This window comes from Vitis riparia, chromosome 16 (genome assembly GCF_004353265.1).
Source record: "Vitis riparia cultivar Riparia Gloire de Montpellier isolate 1030 chromosome 16, EGFV_Vit.rip_1.0, whole genome shotgun sequence".
In the NCBI taxonomy this organism is placed as follows: domain Eukaryota; kingdom Viridiplantae; phylum Streptophyta; class Magnoliopsida; order Vitales; family Vitaceae; genus Vitis; species Vitis riparia.
The window spans coordinates 13,440,375-13,459,821 of record NC_048446.1 but is presented as its reverse complement, the minus strand read 5'-3'; the positions used below and the strand labels follow the sequence as shown (position 1 = coordinate 13,459,821).

The 19,447-nt window shown below is 34.9% G+C and overlaps 1 protein-coding gene across 1 annotated transcript; it reads right to left on the bottom strand.

The window, feature by feature from the left end:
• Nucleotides 1-2,079: 2,079 nt before the first annotated feature.
• LOC117934221 lies at nt 2,080-18,445 on the bottom strand. Its single transcript, XM_034855877.1, has 7 exons — nt 18,334-18,445; nt 17,751-17,863; nt 17,461-17,516; nt 15,422-15,545; nt 9,432-9,538; nt 2,523-2,592; nt 2,080-2,433 (listed from the first exon to the last, which is right to left on the bottom strand). Exons 2-7 carry the CDS (start codon nt 17,836-17,838, stop codon nt 2,354-2,356), a joined length of 525 nt encoding a protein of 174 aa, XP_034711768.1. The 5' UTR covers nt 17,839-17,863; nt 18,334-18,445; the 3' UTR covers nt 2,080-2,353.
• Between the last annotated feature and the right edge of the window lie 1,002 nt (nt 18,446-19,447).

Here is a 19,447-nt window from a genome sequence, read left to right as displayed (position 1 = left end):
CAGGGAATGTTTTTGAGTGGAGTGACTAGTGTAAGGCAGCATTTAGACAATCAATGTCTCTCTTAACTTAAGCCCCTATAATTCAGCCTTCTAACTGGTCATTGTCATTTGAATTAATATGTGATGCCAGTGAACAATGCTGTTGGAGCTATCTTTAGTCAAAGAAGGAATAATGTTCCTTGTTTAATTTCCTATGTTAGCAAAACACTTAATGAGGCTCAAGTAAATTCCACTGTTCTTGAAAAAGAGCTCTTAGTGTTTATTGTTGATGTTGTCCTAAAATACCTATTTTCAAACAAGGATGGAAAGGCAAGACTAATCAGGTGGATACCACTAGTGCAGAAATTTAGTGACAAACCACTGTTCTTGAACCAGTGGATACCTATTCCACTGTTCTTGAAAAAGAGCTCAAAGATAAGAAGGGAGTTGAGAATGTAGTGACAAACCACCTGTCCAAGATTCTAGTGGAGCACATTCCACATTCACTTCCTATCAATGAGACTTTCTAACGAGTCCTTACTAGTAGTAAATGAATTGGCCTAGTTTGCATATTAAGACATGTGGATACATGCCAAAAGTTAGGCTCAATTTCAAGGAGGAATATGATGCCCCTTTCTCTTACTAACGTTTAAGAGATACTAGACTATTTGGGGATTGAAGTCAATGGGACCTTCCCCTTCATAACGTAGTACCAAGTATACTTTAGTGGTTGTGGAATATGCATCTTCGTGGATTGAGTCATACCCACTAAACAAATTATTCTAAGGTAATTATAAAAAAATTCAAAGAAAATATTTTTTTTAGATTTGGTGTCTCTAGAGCTTCGATCAGTGATAGGGTAATCATTCCTATAACCAAGTCTTAGAATCATAGCTTAAAAAGCATGGGTCTCTCACATAAAGTGACAACTCCATATCATCCACAGAACTATTGTAAGTTGGCCTACCGCAGACCATGGCCCTCCTCGGACCAATGGGCAAGCTGAGCACAAAAGATTGCCGACAAATTGTATTGGGTATGTCACCATTCAAGCTAGTCTATTTACAAATCTAATCACTTGCAAATAAAATTGGAACGTGAGGCCTATTGGGCAGTCAAAAAACTAAATTTTGAATTAACCAAAGGGAAGGAGACTTGGTTGATTAAGCTCAATTATTTGTATGAGCTTAGGAATGAAGCCTCCCACGATTCAAAGATTTTGGAAAAACCTTGTTCCAGCTTGTTCAAGGTTGATTTCTATAATTAACCCGAATGAAATAAGTAATTTTTGAAGAAATACCAATCAAATAATAGTTCAAAAATCATTTTGATTAATTTTCGAACTTTTATCAGTGACTTTTAAAACTTTGCCAAGAACATAATTTTGTCAAATAAAAAAAAATTATATTTCCAAACATTAGGAACAGCTTCTACCCATGAATGAGATCAGGTAAAGAATGCCAGACACACAGCAGAGACATGTTTAAAATACTAGTGCAACTAAAATGATACTGTCAAGGAGAATACAATGAACGAACAGAAAATACTAAGAGCAAGAAATAAGTAGTACAGTTGCAATAGGGTGGAGTAGAAACTAATAGAAGACAAGATGGGCATTAACAAATACCACAAAATGGTAAATGATCCAATTCCAGAGTTAAGAGGCACCAAAAAACACAAGATATGTGCCAAAAAAAGAGAATGAAACATCAAACCCCAAATGTCATTTGGCTAAAAGGCTGTCCTGTTTCTTTCTCAATTTTCTAGCCCTATCTTCAAAGAAATACTGGAGCTGGCAACATGAGAGTGTACTTTAGGGAAAACAAAATTGGCAAGGTCAATGGGAAAGTAGACTTACTTCCTTGGTGTTCTAAGCCTATTTCAAAATGTAATCTGAAAGAAGTGCATGTAGAACTGCAAATCTTTCAATATTGGAAAGAGACTATGCAGTCAAGTCTAGAAAAATTTGCAAGCATTATCAATTTCAGAAAGATGGATCTGGAACCCAGCTCTCTCAAATCAATAGAAACCCCTGTCCATGTTTGTGCATGAAAATACATGCAAAATGAATGCAAATATTGGAGAATAGCACTAGAAACATGTTCTAACGTGCAAGGCTATTATGAACAGAGAAAAGCAAAGTTCCACCAAGACAATTAGTCAGCAGAAGCAGGCTTGGCTGATCACAAGCAAAAACTAATTCTATAATGCAATATGCTCAGCAAACAAGGGTCTTGGAAAGCTGACCCAATAAATTATTTCTTCGCATATGAAATTTCTAATACACAAAAAAGAGAACAAGAAAAGAAAAGTGAAAAGTGCAAGTGTCCTCTCATTGTTACATGGAAAATGATTCTGAGGTTAGACAAAGCAATCAAGAAGCTTTCTTGGGTGGGGACATGTTCCAGATAAGAGTGATTATCGTACTAATTGTAGATATCTGTAGAAGAAACCCTGTGCACATTGAAGAGATGGAGATTACAATAACTTCAACATAATGCAATGTGTATCACACTGTTACATGATTAAGGTATCAAACTCACCGAGCACAACATAACCAATCTCAAGAAGTTCAAACAACTTCATTTCCCCGCCACTCATGTCTTGGAGAACCTAATCAGAAATTCCAAGGAGGAATCAGAAAATTCCAGTCCCAAGAAGGTCAAACCTAGTTTACTATCACATATATAAATAACATCAAAATACACATCACACAAGATGGTCATGTCTCACCATTCATAGGCTTGAATAATAGATCTGAAATGCACGGTTAAAAATGAAATTACATATACAATCATTTTCACAAGCGGTTACATTTACAAAGTTGTTTTTTGTCAGATCTCATAAGCCACACATCCAGAATATCTTCTCAACTATTTGAAAGCAATCCTTACAGGTTGAGAGAATTCAGGAATGCATATGCTGCTGGAAGCAATTCTAGAAATAGTGGGAACCAGAAGAGAACAAAGCACATAAGGTACATTGAGGAAGTGGAAGAAGTACTTCAGAAGCCCCCTTTATGAGTAAAGGGATGGAGTACTTTTTAATGGTGAATATTTTAGAAGCATGAGAAGTTGAAATCCAAGGAGAATCATATAGGATAGGGATTGTGAAGAGTAACAGATGCACTACAGAAGCATAGTAGGAAGTATTTAGACAATAGTAAAGGAATCCTGTTCCAAAATTAACCAAAAAACATAGAAGAAGAAAAGGAAGAACAGGAAAAAAATAAAACAGAACATGAAAATAGTTGTCAGACCCATTAATAAGGATGGAAAAAAATGGATGACCCTATTCATTTGCATGGTATTTTGGAGGATGCAATGACTAATAGAGATCTCCTTCATAGGAAAAAGCAAGCATATGATATGAAGGCTTTTATGCTTGAAAATGAGGTTGTTGACTCTAGACTAATTGAGAAAAGCTCGGGAGTACTTTGAAAAAGTAGAATCATGTGAATTAGGGGGTTTTTCTGTACAATGAATAAAAGCTTTGAACTCCATGAGATTCCTAAAGCTTGTTACTTGTCCCACTTAGATTCTTTATTAATAAGCCTGAGGCAAGAGGATTCCCTTTCTCCCTTCTTACTTATCATTGTCATGGAAGCACTGAACTGGTTGACAGTACTACAGAAGGAGGTTTGAGATGGGAGCAGACAGCCTTTCTCCTGTGTTTTTTATGCTGATGATATATTAGTAATTTGTGGCATAGACATGGCTAATCAAGATATCTCTATAGTGTTCTTTTGCTTTGAGGTCCTCTGGTTTGAAAGTGAACCAAGGCCAGGTTGAGTTGATTCTGGTTGGCCAAATTGGGGATTTAGGCTATCCACTTATGTGTTAAGTAGCAGATGCACTAAGTCATGTTCTTATTTGGGTCTTCCTTTGAGAGCAAAGTTTGAAGCTGAAGCACTTTTCTACCTGTTGACTGACAGGTTTGAAAGGGGCTTCAAAATCTGAAAAGACAGTATTTATGAAAGGTGTAGATTGTTCTCCTAAGGAGCATGTTGCCAGGCCTTCCAGTTAATTATATGCCCTTGTTTGTCATCAGGTAGTTGGTTAGAAATCATTTGGAGGGACCTTTTATTGTGAGAATCAAGAGAAGCATAAGAAGATGCACCTGGTCAAGAGGGAATCAATCTGTTCCCTTAGGTCAAAGGGGATTTTAGGAGTAAGGATTTTGTTATAATATGGAGCTTGTCACAAATCAATAAGGCCCGGCTTAGAAAATGGCTAGTGGAGATTTTTTGGAAAGGGGAAACTGGTGGAGGTGAGCCATGACAAGTAGGCTTAGAGTGGAGAAAGATCATTGCAGTACTAAGGAGGCGCAGACATCTCATGAATGGGGCTCATTGTAGGAGGAAGTGATTAATTGTTCCAATTTCAATTGCAATGGGAGGGCAATCAGATTCTGGCCCTTCGAAGGATTGCTTCCCAAATGCATCCAGCATGGATCATCATCCCAAGGATAAATCTATGGAAAACAAATACACAAATAATGTTGAAGCTCCCAAATTCGTTGCCAAGGATTTTGCTTCTATCAGGTTGTCTTACAGCCTAAATAAGAAGTAAATATGATCATCGATTGATTAATAGTCAGTCAATTGACTTGATTTCAATCAATTTATTCTATAAATGACCAGATTTCCTTGCTACTGGTTTTGTTCTCTTTAAGTACCATGTAATTTTTCCTGAATCAATACAAGAGAGACAAAAATATTTTTTTCAATTTGCATCATGATATCAGAGCCATCTCTAGGGTTCTGGGGCAGCTATCTATGTCTAATTGTTAGCCGTTCCAGCCTTCATTGCTGACTTGTTTCATCAACCTAGGATTCAGTCCAGAGAGTCTGTTACATCAGAAAAATCAGAGATCTCTTTCGTAATCCCACCAAGCCCAACTGAAAATCCTACTATTCAAATCACCACACACAAACTCAATGGCCAGAATTTCCTTCATTGGGCAGAGTCAGTCAAATTTTTAACCAAAGGCCAAGGAAAGATGGGGCTCCATGATGGCTCACAGAAGGCACTAAGTTCTACCAATCTAAGTTTTCCAGTGTGTGATGCACAAAATTCAATGTTGATGCATTGGTTAATTCAGTGGAACTGGAAATCAGCCAAGGGTCACAATAGCCAAATAAATTTGGGATTCTGTGAATCTTACCTATTCAAATCTGGGCAATGACTCTCAATTATATGATTTAAAGCAGATGGCAATGAAAGTCAAGCAAGGAAGCATGACAGTGACAACCTATTACAACACATTGAACAGATTTTGGAAGGAGATCGACCTCGACCAAGACTACAACTAGAAATGTGCGGAGGAAACTGTATAGTATAAACAGGTCATTGAAAAATATAGGGTTTTTGACTTTCTTGCAGGTTTAAATGCTGAACCTGATCAGATCAGGAGTCAAATTCTTGGAAAAGATCCAATCCCATCATTGAGAGAGGTTTACAATGCCATTAGGAGAGAGGAAAGCTGACTGTCCGTGATGATGAGAAATCCAGCTGCTGAAAACTCTACTCCTGATAGGGCCAAACCTGAGACCAAATCAGAAAATGCTTTGTTTAGTGGACAAAGAAACAGCGGGAGAAGAAATGATGGATGATAAGGATGAAGTATGGTGTGGCCCTTGAGGTCTGGGGAGGGTTGGGGAGGGTTGTGGGAGGGTTGTGGGAGGTTCCAGGTTCAAGTCCCAATGGGGACAAAAATTTACCTATATAAAAAAAAAAATGATAAACTATGGTGTGACCACTATAATAGCCTCATCACACAAGGAAAATTCCTGGAAAATATATGGGAAACCCCAAGGTTGGGGCAGAGATAACAAGACAACCAATAGCAGCAATCAAGGTCTTCCAGTTGTTGGTGATCAGAAAAAACTCAGAATGTAGCACATGCAGGTCCTCTTGAACCTTCAACATTCACTAGGGAATAGCTATAAATAGTTCTATAGGCTTACGAGTAAAAACAAAATCCCTTCCAATTCTTCCTCTTCAGAAAATCTGGCCAAAACGGGTAATTTCGTTGCTGCCCTCTATTCTAAAAACAGAAAATGAGACCTTTGGATTATAGATTCAGGGGCCACAGACTGTATGACAGGTTCCTCAAACTTATTTTCATCTTATATTCGTCATCAAAAGGCTAAGATCGCTAATGGGTCCCTTCTGTTGCAGAAAGGGTGCAATTTCTGTTTCAAGTACCTTAAAATTAAATTCAGTCCTACATGTTCCTAAATTATCATGTAATTAGATCTCCATTAGCAAACTTACTCATTATCTAAATTATGTGATTACATTTTTCTCAACTTGCTGTGAATGCAGGAACTGTGTTTGGGAAAGATGATTGGCCATGCTAAAAAGGTGGACGGTCTTTTTATCATTGACAAGGAACCTAAGCAGTCAGGAGGTCATCTCAAGCTCTTCAATGTGAGTGCTCTATAAAAGGTGAGGAAGAAATAAAAGTGTGACATCTTATAAAAGGACACCATAGCTTTTGTTATTTAAAAATATTCTTTCCTTCTTTATTAAGAAATAAAAACGTGCCTGAATTTCAATGTGAGAAATGTGAACTTTACAAACATCATCATAGATGTTTTCCAGTTCAAGTTTATACTAAATTGAGTCCTTTGTCCCTTACTCAAAGTGAGGTGTGTCCCTCTCGTGTGAATACTAATTCTGGTGCTAGATGGTTTATCACGTTCACTGATTACCATGCTTGTGTGTTAAATGTACCTTGTGAAAGAAAAATCTAAGACATCAAAATTTTTCAAAGTTTCCACCAAATGATCCAAACAAAAATAAGGGTAGTCTAAGAAAAAGACTTCTCTTTGCTAAAAAATAATCATTTAGAGATACAAGCATGCACAATATTGATTGGGCAAGTTTAGTAATTGATAAAAGATCTACCTCTGGATACTACACCTTTAATGGAGGTAACCTAGTAGCTTAGAGAAGTAAAAAAACAGTCTGTAGTGGCAAGGTCAAGTACTGAAGCTGAATTTAGATTGATGGTATTAGAGATTTGTGAACTAGTGTAGCTTAAGTCTTTAATGAAGGAGCTTGCGTTGACTAACAACTTGATGAAATTCTATCATGATAACAAGGCTACAACCAACATACCTCATAATCGTATTCAATAGGATAGAACCAAGCATGTAAAGATGGAGACACACTTCATTAAAGAGAAACAAGAGAGTGACCAAATTTGCATGTCACACATCTCTTCAAAAAAACAATTGGAGGATATTCTTACAAAGGGTTTACCAAGACCACAATTTCAAGAATTGATTAGCAAGCTAGGTATGATGAACATTTATGATCCAGCTTGAGGGGAGTGTTGAAGAGCACAAATTCATTGCCAAGGATTTTGCTTTCTATTAGGCTGTCTTGCAGGCTAAATAGGAAGTAAATAGGAGCATTGATTGGTTAATAAAATCAGTTATTTGACTTCATTTCAGTCAATTTATTCTATAAATTGACTTGATTTCCTTTCCCTGCATGCTATATAATATTCCTAGGATTGTTTCTTTCTTTTATGGTCTATTCTGAACAGCAATAATTCAGCCTTGACTACTAGTTTTGTTTTCTTTAAGTACCATGTAACTGTTCCTCAATCAATTTAAGAGAGAGGAGACAAAAAATATTTTTAAAATTTGTGACAAATACGTGGACCAATCAAGATATCTCTGTAGTGCTCTCCTTTTGCATTGAGATTATTCCTGTTTTAAAGTGAGCCTAGGCCAGAGGTGAGTTGATTCTGATTGGCCAAATGGGTGGGTTAGGCTCTCTACTTGATATGTAGCCTGCATTATTTGGGTTTTCCTTCAGGAGCAAAGTTTAACGCTAAGGCACTTTTCAACCTAGTCTCTGATGAAACAAGCAATCATCAGCTTCTTGCTGTTACACAGAATTTCAAGATTGGAAACTAGAAGTGGTAGATATGTTTTTTATTTGCCAACTTGCAATTATGAGGATAGGGACTATGTTAAATATGTCTCTAGTGAGGGGCAGTCGATTCAATCACAGAGTTGTTCTTTCCCTATCCAAGGATGAAAATATCAATAATCACAGATATATCGGTATTTCGATTTTATGAATATATCGGATATATTAGATATATCAGAGATATATCGACGGATATTTTGATACAAAATATCGATAGACCTAAAATTGATCAAAACTTATAAAAATATAAAATAAAACTCTTATAAATGAAATTAGAAGTATAATAAACATTTTAAAGTTGTTTTGTTAAATAAATTGATATATATATATATATATAATATTGTACGTGTCAATAAAAAATATAAATTTAACAAGTGTACATTGATTATTAAATTATATCAAATATTATTTGATGATAATATTGTGATATTTGATTATAATATGTTTAATTTTAAAATACATTTAATATTAAAATTATAATATAATATAAAATCAATGATAATAAATGTATAATTTTTTAATATTTAATTAATATATTAATAATATTAAAAACACTATGAAGAAAATTATCATGATCATTTTTATATTTTTGCTAATCAATTAAATGAAAATTTTTCATTTAATTATAAAATAATTATAATTAATTTGTTCTTCAAATAATTTTTTTAATATTTTATTTATATCCTAACTTTTGATATATATATGTTTGGTGCATGTTATTTAACAAAGGGCAAACTTGCCCCAGTGATACCTGCAATGTTGGATGAACCTTTTGTTGGGGGTTCGAATCCTCCCAACAGCAACAAGAAAATAGCTCAATTTTGAGCTTTGACCGTGTTGACCGCCCGTGTTGACTAGCCGTTGACCGCTGATATATCCATGCGATATATCGTTTCAAGGCCCGCCGATACACGATATTTCAGCAATATATCGCAATATTTTAATCACTATCCCTATCCTTAGAAGGCTAGTGCGATGGGTTACCATATACATAAAAGAAAGTTCAATGCCTTAATTGATTTTGTAAATTGGGCGGGATTTGACTGAGAGAGGGAGTAGTCTTTTTTGTATCCTCTCTTTTTGGTCAAGCCTTCTGGTACACATTGTGTAAGTCCTATATACCTTGGTGTATAGTTTCTTCGTTGCTATCTATAAAACCTTTCTGCTTGCCTGTCAAAAAAGAATAAAAAGGTTGCTCTCCTTCGAGCTTTTAATCATGATAATGGTGATGCATATTTACATTACTTTTAATGGACAGGATATTACCATTTTCTATAATTCTATATATAGACATAGATATATTAATAGGTGCAATTGAAAAGGGTAGGCAATCCTGATACACAGTTAAGTATACAAAAAGCATCAAAGAAAAGAAAAACAACCAAAATAAAGAAGACTACAAGAAAGAAGAAAGAAACAATATGGAGCCTCACAAGTAAAATATTAATGAACTCTAAAAGAGATACATTAGCACACTGAAGTCAATAAGAACACACTTACCTCTATTAATGAATTTTTCTGAACAACAAAAGCAGTTGAGAGAAGAAACGCAATAGATGATGTGATCATGTACAATCTCAGAAAATTCTCTCGGCTGCGTCTTTGGCCTTCAACACACAAAGAAAAAAAAAGTTCAAAAAAGGTTCAAAAAGTATTAGTTGAAAATTTTACATGTCCTTATGTATAACTCTAATATTTGCTGTCTTACTTTTTTCCTTCATATAAAAGTTACCCAAGATTTCATACCAAAACATATGGGTAAACCCCACAATAGGACCCAAAATTCAGGTTACCTAATTTAGAGGGATCTTGTCAATTGTCAACATTTCCTTGTGTATATATTTGTAAATCAAATTGCTATAACATGCAAAGGAGATTACTCTTTTTCCCATGGTATCACAATTAACTCAGCCAAATCCACCTTCCCACCATAGAGCCTTCATGCTCAAACATAAATGATCCTCATTGTTCAGCCATAACCCTTCTTAGTTTTCACTGCCAAGCAGAAATTTCTTTAATCTCAAACAAGATTACATTTGACTAAGTTTTGCTAAAAACAGGTTTTTGAAAATTTGCTTTTAAAAGAGGTGATTTTTTAAAACAAATTTGAAGTGCTTTCACTTGCCTTCTGTAGGCTATTTTGAGAACCAAGGAAACATATTTCAGTTTCTTTTCATGCTGTCTTGCTCTGATATACATAAAATCTGGTGATTTTATAATTGAGTTACCAAACAAAACTTTGTTCCTGAGAATTATTTTTAAGAATTGTTTACAAAAACTGATTTTTGATAATTGTTTTCAAAAGCGTTGCCAAACAAGTCCTTATTTCCCAAACAGAATTTTGTTCCTGAAAAACAACATAAAATTATTTTAAGAATTGTTCTCAAGAACTAATATTCAAGTACTCCCCTTGAGACCAAGACTATTTTTCTCTCCAAACCTATAGATATGTTAACTAAAATAAAATAATTGTCTAAAACCAGTGAAAATACATCACCCTTCCAACCAGCCCTACACTCCAAACTTATTTTCACATCCTGAACCCACCCACCTTTATCCACTATTCACAATGACAAATCTTTAATCCAACTCACCACTTAAAACTCAATAGACAAAATTTCCTACAATGGTCCCAATTAGCTAAACTTTTCATCAAAAATAAATGAACAATAGGCCATCTCATTAGTACTGAAATAGAATGGGACTTCAATGATCCTAGATTTGAAATATGGGATGAGGAAAATTCAATGCTCATGTTTTGGTTACTACATAGTCTATACTCCATTCAGCTAGATATTAACCAGATATCCCGTTTCTTTGTCTCACAGGGCTTTGTTTTTGTTTAGGGCCCCCTGTTGTGGGTTGGTTGGTTGTTTCTTTTCCTTTCTTCTGCTTTTTGGTGTTCCTTGTATACTACATGTGTACCTAGTGCGCCTTTTCTTGCGCTTTTAATATATTTGATTTTACCTATCAAAAAAAAAAAAAAAAAACCAAACCAAACATCCTTGTTTCTTTCCACAACCAAATAGATTTAGGATGTAATCACTCAAAATTATTCCAAGATTGGAATAATGTCACATCTCCATGAGTTGAAGAGCCATATTCAAGCTAGTAAACAAGAAAGTTTGTCCCTGGACAAAAACTACAACAAACTGGGCAGTCTGGTTTTTAGATCATTACCAACACAGAAATAACAGTTGCTGTGGACACTGTTTGATTGAAGATGATAATAGAGCAAGAGAGGCATTTGAATTCTTGTTTATTCTTAATCTAGACTAGACCAAGAGTACAAATATTGGCAAAAGAACATCTTCCATCCATAAGGGAAATTATGCCTTCATGACTGGGGAAGAAAGATGTTGAGTTTTGATGCAAGAGGCTTTAGTCTAGAAAATTCCACACCAGATACTACTGGATATTTCAAGCTAGTAGCACCCAAAAGAGAAAGTAGGAAACTAGGTTATATAGATTCACTTGAGTGTGGTTACTTTCATAAGCAAAGCATACATATGAAGCTCGCTGAAAACCCTGTGGCAAACCTCAATTGGGAAGCACAGTATTGAGTGCTAAAGGAGGAAACCTGCCATATAGCCTGGTGAAGCATATCAAGCTACCATTTTTTATATTTCTCCTGAAAATCTCCCAACCACTGAACAAGAAACTGTTTTCCTTAGCAAGGACCAATTGGCAAAGTTAAATATACTCCTCATTCAACTTGAAAAACCTGCACAGATTCCTGCTCCAAGTATTGCCAAAGCTTTATATGCTGCTAAGGATCAGTTATCTAGCATTTGGGTCATATATTTAGGTGCCATCGACCATATGACAGGTAACACCAAGTTTTTTTTCCACTTATACAACAGTGTTAGGTAGGCAAAAGGTCAAGGATGTTGATAACACTTTTTCTTCCATGACTGGTCAACACATAGCCTTCATAACTCCTTTGTCCCTAAAAATTGTGCTACATGTTCCAAACTTGTCTCGCTAGTATAATTTTTGCTTGCCTATCAAAAATAAAAAAATAAAAAATAAACTTGTCTTGCAATCGTATCTATTAGTAAAATTACTAAAGGCTTGAGTTCTACTATCTTAATATAAAATGGAAGAGTGACGATCCTTTTCCAAAAGCTTTGGTTACGACCAATAACTCCTCAAAAAAATTGAAATAATATGGCATTGGCACACAAGATTGAGAGACCCACCCTTTTTATGAGTTTGCAAAACACCGTCACGTGCCTTTTTCAATAACAAATGGAAGGAAAGGTTCTTTTTAGTTTCATGAATACAGATGTTTGGGGATCCTCTAGAATTCCAAATATTTCAGGTTCTAGATGCTTTGTTACCTTCTTTGATGACTAAACATGGACCAATTGGGCCTATCCCAGAAAATCCAAAATTGAGGTCAATTTCATAACGTCAATCTTTCAAAAATTGGTTTGTACCCAATCTGGAAGCAAAATTCACACCCTAAGGTTGATAATGAGAAGAAATACTTCAGTTATGATCTTATGACATATCTACAAAATGAAATTATTCTAGTTTCTACCCCAATCCTTATGTTAGATGCCTCACAACAAAATAGAGCAACAGAGAGGAAAAATAGAAATCTTCTAGAAGTTGCTATGTCCATATAGTCTTCCATATGAATGTTCCAAAGTCATAATAGGGGAAAGTCATTATAACCACTGCATTCCTAATAAATTGAATGCCTTCTAACTTCATTGACTAAAATCACTTATAGATGTAGGTCCTTTCCTAACTTTTAAAGGTTTTGGAACTCTTCCTCCAAGAATATTTGGGTGTGTCTATTTCATTTACATTCCCAAATAATGTAGAGATAAGCTTGATCCCAAAGCCTTTAAGAATGTCTTCTTAGATATCCTCTGTTTAAAAAGGCAATAGTACTACCATTTTTTTATTAGCACATGGATACACACACACACACAAACAACTTTAGTGCTGCCATTCTCCCACAAAATGATTATGTCACCATGGTTGCCTTAGGGATAAGTTGTTTGAAGCATTTCCTGGAAATGAGGGTGTTACTCCACAACTGGTTGATGTGCCAAATGCCTCTACCTCAAATTTTTCTTATTCAACCCCAAATGCTCAAATTCTAACCCAGTTTTCTCTGTTGTTCCAGATGTTTCAATTCTGAATTCTTCCAATGAATCAGCAGCACAAAGTCCTAAGAAAACACCAATTTTCCTTGTTTTCCCAGATGCTTCAAACCTGAATCTTTTCAATGAATCAACAGCGCCAAGAGCTGAGAAAATCCCAATAGAATTGCCCACATACCTGCTCCACCCAATGAACAGCCTGAGGAGAGGGTCCAGCAAACACTTCTAAACTGAAGGACCAGGGAAGTTCACAGTATCCTCTCATACCCCATCGTTCAAACTTGAATCAAGTAACAAAACACTCATTCCAAATGCAGTGTCTATGATGACTTATGTTGGTTGCACGTAGAAAGGGCATTAGAAAATGCACTCAGCATCCTATTGCAAATTTCATCCATTCCGCCGTTTATCTCTCACATAGTGAGTCTTGATTACTTGAATGTCCACTACTGAATTTCCACAGATTCCAAGGGGCACTTGAGGACAAAAATAGGAGGGAGGAATGAGTAAGGAGATGTGAGCCTAAGGTAAAAATAAGATGTGAAACAAAGTTGAGCTTCCCAAAGGAAAGAAAATAGTAGGGTCAATTGGATTTGCACAATTAAATACAATACTATTGAGACAATAAAGAGGTGCAAGACTAAATTGAAATTCAACCAAATGTATGATATATACTATCAACAGACCTTCACACTTGCAGAAAAAATGAATACCATTAGAATTCTGTTGTCCTTAGCATCTAACTTTAATTGGCTCTTGTGGTAATTTGATGTAAAGAATATCTTCCCACATCATGACTTAGAAGAAGGGGTATGAATTGACACCCCACCGGAGCTTGGTGACAAGTCTTAGCAAAACAAAGTTTGCAAACTCAAGAAGCCCCTTTATGGACTCAAATAGTCTCAGAAGACATGGAGAGGGAGATTCACCAAGTCAATGATAAAATAAACTACCATGAAAGCCAAAAAGACCAGAGACTGTTTACCAAACACAACTCCTCTTGTAAGTCGAGGGCCTTGATAGTCTTTGTGGATGATATTATTGTCACAAGGAATGATGAAGCAGAAATTTGAAAGCTAAAAACTAATCTGGTTGATGAATTTGACATCAAGGATCTAAGAAATCGAAAGTATTTCCTAGGAATTCAAGTTGCATGCCCACAAAAAGAAACATTCATTCCCAACAAAACCATATCCCCGATTTGCTAAAGGGGACAACGATGATAGGGTGTAAACCACCAGACTCCATTTGAGCAAAATCACAAACTAAGGAAGAAAATGAAAATGATGTGGAACATAGTTTGTATCAACTATTGGTGGGAAAATTTATTTATTTAGTTATCTCGCACCTGACAAGAGATTGGATACATGGTAGGTGTAGTAAGCCATTTCATGCAATCACCGTGTGAAGCTCATATGGAGGTGAATCCTACATTACCTAAAGCCTACACATATATGGGAATCTTCTTTTTTTGATAGGTAAATAAGAGAAATATATTAGTAGTGCAAAAGGCGCATCAATACACATATATGGGAATCTTATTTTAGAAAAATGAAAATACAGAATTAGAAGCCTATAACTGATGCTAATTGGGCTAGATCAACTATTGATAGAAGGTCAACTACTAAATGTGATACCTTCTTGAAAGTAAAAGTAATAGGTAATGTCTAGATCAGTCTAGAAGTCAAGTTCAGTGGCTCAAGAGATTTGTCAACTAATATGGATAAGGATCACATCCACCGACCTTGGCTCTCTATAGAAGGACCAATAGAGCTATTTGTGACAACAAAGCTGCTAAAAATAGCATTCATAGCCTGTTCATCATGATCAAATAAAGCAATTAGAGATAAATTGACATTTCATCAAAGAAAAAACTTGATACCAGGTTGGTTTCACTCTGAATGTCACCTTGTCAAAACAGTGAGCAGACATACTAACAAAGGGCCTACTGAGTTACACATTTCACACAATCCTAGACAAGCTAGAGATGTAAAAATAAATAATAAATAAATAAATAAATCTTTGCACCAATTTGAGTAGTGTTATAAGAATTAGCCACATACAAGCAAGTTATTTGTATGAAAAAATTTATATGCAGATCCATATATATAGTTGTCGTATTTGCTATCATATTTTTTTTCCTTTCTTGTAAAAGTTGACCCAAGATATCGTAGAAAATCTAGTTTGTCTAATTTAGATGGATCTTGCAACTCTTCCTTGTGTATTTTTTTGTAAATCAGATCGTTGTACTATAAGATGCAGAATTGGAAATTACTATCTTCTTTTCCTACAAAAAAAATATATAAAAATGCCAGACTGGGTCTGCAATTTTAATTTAGCTTGCAAGAAATAATGGTTTCAGCCAAATACCTAATTCGCCAATTACAAGAGAAATGAAACCAAGAGCAACCGTTGCAATAGCAAGCTTATCAGGACCCTCCTTCGAGGTTGATAATAAAAATCTGCTCAGCCCACCTATCAAATGAATGATAGCCTGCATCAAGAAATAGCCAACTTGATGTCTAGTACTATTGGATTCAAAAAAATGGAATTATATGAAGAAAATCCGGAAAATAAATAATTTGACTTCATTCACATAAAAACTCCTATTAATGACATTTTGAATGATGTTGGTAAAATGTTATAATTTAAAATGAGGATCATAAGATTCAATCTGATAATTCAAATGAGATGCAGGTGCTGTTTCAAAAACCATTCAAGACATACAATTAGTGTCAAAACTTACATCTTATCATAACCTTAACTAGCTCATCAATGATTTTACAACTGTTACATCAAGCATTGGTTGGAACATTTCTCGATGTGTGAACAAACTAAATATGTCACCTAGTTAATATTTGCTACAATAGACCACATGGAACAGTTGAAATGAGACAAGCCTCCCACAGGCCACATCAATACCTAAAACAAATTGCACTATAAAGTCAGAATAATAGTTGGATGCCCCTGCATCTTGGACAGACTTGGATGGTTAACCACTCTAGACCTTGTCTTTTAAATAATTAAATCTTGTTTCAATAGGTTAACTCAACAACTATCACCAATATATCTGCTGGTTGAAGTTGACTTGAACCATCCAGTCTCTATCAAGCCAATTTCTGCTAAGCATTTCAAAGCTTTCCTTGCACAGTACGAGGGGAAGAAAAGGGTTTATTCAATAATAGCCTATGAGTTACTATCTGGAATTGAACATTATAGCAACTCTTAGAATTCTAGTTCCAGTTATTTAGCACAATAGAAGAAAATCATGCCCAGAAATAGCACATTTTCAACATGCTTTATACTTAGCTCTTTGGCAGTGGTTTTAAACAGCTAAGCGCAAGGAAAGGCATTTTACCCTTGGTGGGCAAGCTTAGGCTAAAGAGTTGATATGGGCAAGGTAATATCATACAAGAAAAAGAACAGTTAACAATTCCTAGTCGATTTTAGAGGGCCAAGTGCAAGGAAGTTACCCAAGAAGAATCAACTCCAGTGGGCAAGAACAGAATATCATAAAGAAGAAGAAAAATGGGAGGCCTATCCGCTGTGTCTTTTACCCCCTAGTGGGTTAGAAGAGAATACCATAAAGAAGAAAAATGGAAGGTCTGCTGTAATGGAAATCTTTGTCTAGGAAAAAGATGACCCAGTCCCATGTAACATAAAACACAAAATATTTCAGGAACAAATTTCCTATGTAACATAGGTAGATGGAACAACTACTACTTTTGAAGAAGCAAACAACTGAATGATGAATTTCCCATGCATTTATTTCAACAGAAAGAAAAAAATTATTTCAAAAAATAAAATAAAAATAAAAAATCCATCTCTCCTCCCCAATGGATAGTTTACTTTGAAGCTTGAGGAAAATTTATGATGTATCTCCAATTAATTTTGGGTAAAATATCTCTTCAGGCCCAACATACGCACATATTTTTGGGAAAATGTTTCCTGCAAAAGCTGTACTTTCAAACAAGTAAGTCATCAGGAAATGAATCCCATTGAAACAACTGTGATCAGATAATGATTCTGAGACTCACAGTCCACAAAATCTTTGCTCAATAACCGCCAACCACAAACAGCCACAATCACACAAATTTGCAATGGTTTTGAAATTTATAAGTGAATATAAAATCAAATTTGTTTAGCACAACAAATACTCATCAAAAATCAACATCCAAAATATTCAAGAGAGAAATAAGAATTGAAGAAATGGTTATTTTAGTCAATGAAAACACATATACATGTCTATGTATATAATCAAATTTGGCTCAGTCAAGCAAAATTTAAGCTTCTTGTTTCTAAACACTTGGAATCCACAACTTCAAATCTTTAATCTCTTTTCCACGTTTTCTCCCTAGCCAAACAAAAACCAAATGCAAATTACAGATGATAGGGGAAGTATAGCACACCTGAGCAATGATCAACACATGGAGACGAGATTTTCCTTTAGCTACCTTCGTATACCCTAGAAATTAACCACATGTCACAAGATAACAAGGAAAAAAGAGACTGAGAAAATGGAATCTAATGCTCTGTTTGGTTATTGAGAAAGTGAAGAAAAATAAAAGAAATCAAAATTCTGAATATTTTAAGCTGAGTTATTTAACAGAAAGGATCAAACGTATCATTTTCTTCAATTTGTTTCCAACAACCAAACGGAGAGAAAAATGAAGTGAGAAAGTGGGAAAGAGGAAGTTACTTGAGTCAACCACCATGCGATAGGAGAAATCGGAACCATCAGTTCCCGATGGCCTCCCAAAGGAAGAAGCAGATTTCCTCTGCTGCATCTTCACTCCCTCTTCCCCTCGTCCTCTGCAATAAGAGTTTTATGGCTTGTTTGGGTGAGAAAATAAGAGGATGTATCATAAATTAACTTAATAACTAAACATGTATAATAAAATAGTTACACGTATTATATGATTAATATATTATACATGTTTAATCAATTTAGTGACTTAAATTAATTTATTAAGTTGTATTTGGTTATTAAATTAATTTATTATAAACTTGATTGAGAGTATATCATCAATTAATTTAAATACTAAGAAAAAGTAATTATTGAAAATAAAATTTAAAAAAAGATGAGATGTTTGGTATATATAAATTTTTTGGAATGAAGATGATTATAATGGTAATTTAAAAATAAAAATAAAAAGTTTGGTAAGATTTTTTTAAAATACACTAGAAAACACTCAAAAGAAACGCTTGAGAGGTGGATTATATGAAAAAATACTTCCAAGATCTTCAAATCTACCGAAAATATCCCTACGTGATTCCGATACCTCCATCCAAAGACATTCCCTCCACTCTCAGCAGCGCGAACGATATCGTTCAAATTTTGCAGACCAATTCCGATCACCTTCAGAGGATTTGGTGAGCCCTGATCTCTAGGGTTTTATCTTCTCTACAAATTTCAATTTCTGAGCAGGTTTTTTATGATTCAAATCCCCACAAGAAGATCAAAAACTGCCTCTCAGTTCATTTTCCGTATTTTCTTATGGATCATTTTTCTCGAATTTCGAGATATATTTTTGAATCATTTTATTTTTCGCTAGTCCAATCTGGAACAGTAACAATAACTGCTGATTTTTTCACATGCTATTATGAGCACTTGTAGATTTTTTTTTGAAAATTTTGTTACTTTCTTTTGTGTTTTTCTGCAAACGCTGCGTTTTGGTAGATCATTGAGTTCAAGGTAAGCTGATTACCGTTTGCAACAAAAGCACTCAATATCCCTTCTCCAAACTCTGCGTTTGTGTCGATCTCCGAGTACAAGGTACTGTTCCAATCTCTATTCCCAGTCGATCAATCGAATTCTATCTTAGAAACAATTGTTTGGACGCTGGGGAAATAATGACAAGATGAAATAAAAATTGAATCCTAAAATTTTCCTCATCTAGGGTTTGAGCTCATCTGACTCTTTGTCTTAGTTGATCTAATTTTTTTTTTTTTTGGATTTTTTGGCAGCAAAGTAAGTGAGAGATAACATTGTAATGACATGTGATTTTCTTTTATTTTTCTTCATTTTCTTGGCTGGATTTCACTCCAAAGTGCTTTATAAGTTGAGAATGCAATTGCTGGAAGTTTTGAATTCTAGGGTTTCTCTTGAATAGCCTCGGAACTATTGCCAGTTTGAATTGCAGCTCAGAGTGAACTTTTTGTCAGGTCTTTGCAATCTGGGAGACTGGGAATGTTTTGTTGGATAAAAATAGACTTAGTTTAGATAGAGAAAAATTATGAAAAAATTAATTAAAATTTTTAACTGTAAAATTTTACCAATGATGATTCGAGAATGTAGAAAATTGCCACATCACTTAAATTCACACTGTTGAGAGCCTTTGTCTTTTTTCCTTTTTTCTTTTTGGAAGCAAAAGATGAGAAATAACATGGGAATGA

Bases quoted from the DNA above. Each gene is read 5' to 3' on its own strand.
- LOC117934221 (XM_034855877.1), bottom strand. From the start codon at position 17,838: ATGCAGCAGAGGAAATCTGCTTCTTCCTTTGGGAGGCCATCGGGAACT. The intron at 17,517-17,750 runs GTAACTTCCTCT...GTTAATTTCTAG, and splicing joins TCGCATGGTGGTTGACTCAA to GGTATACGAAGGTAGCTAAA. The intron at 9,539-15,421 runs GTATTTGGCTGA...TGTGTGTTGAAG, and splicing joins TCTTGTAATTGGCGAATTAG to GCCAAAGACGCAGCCGAGAG.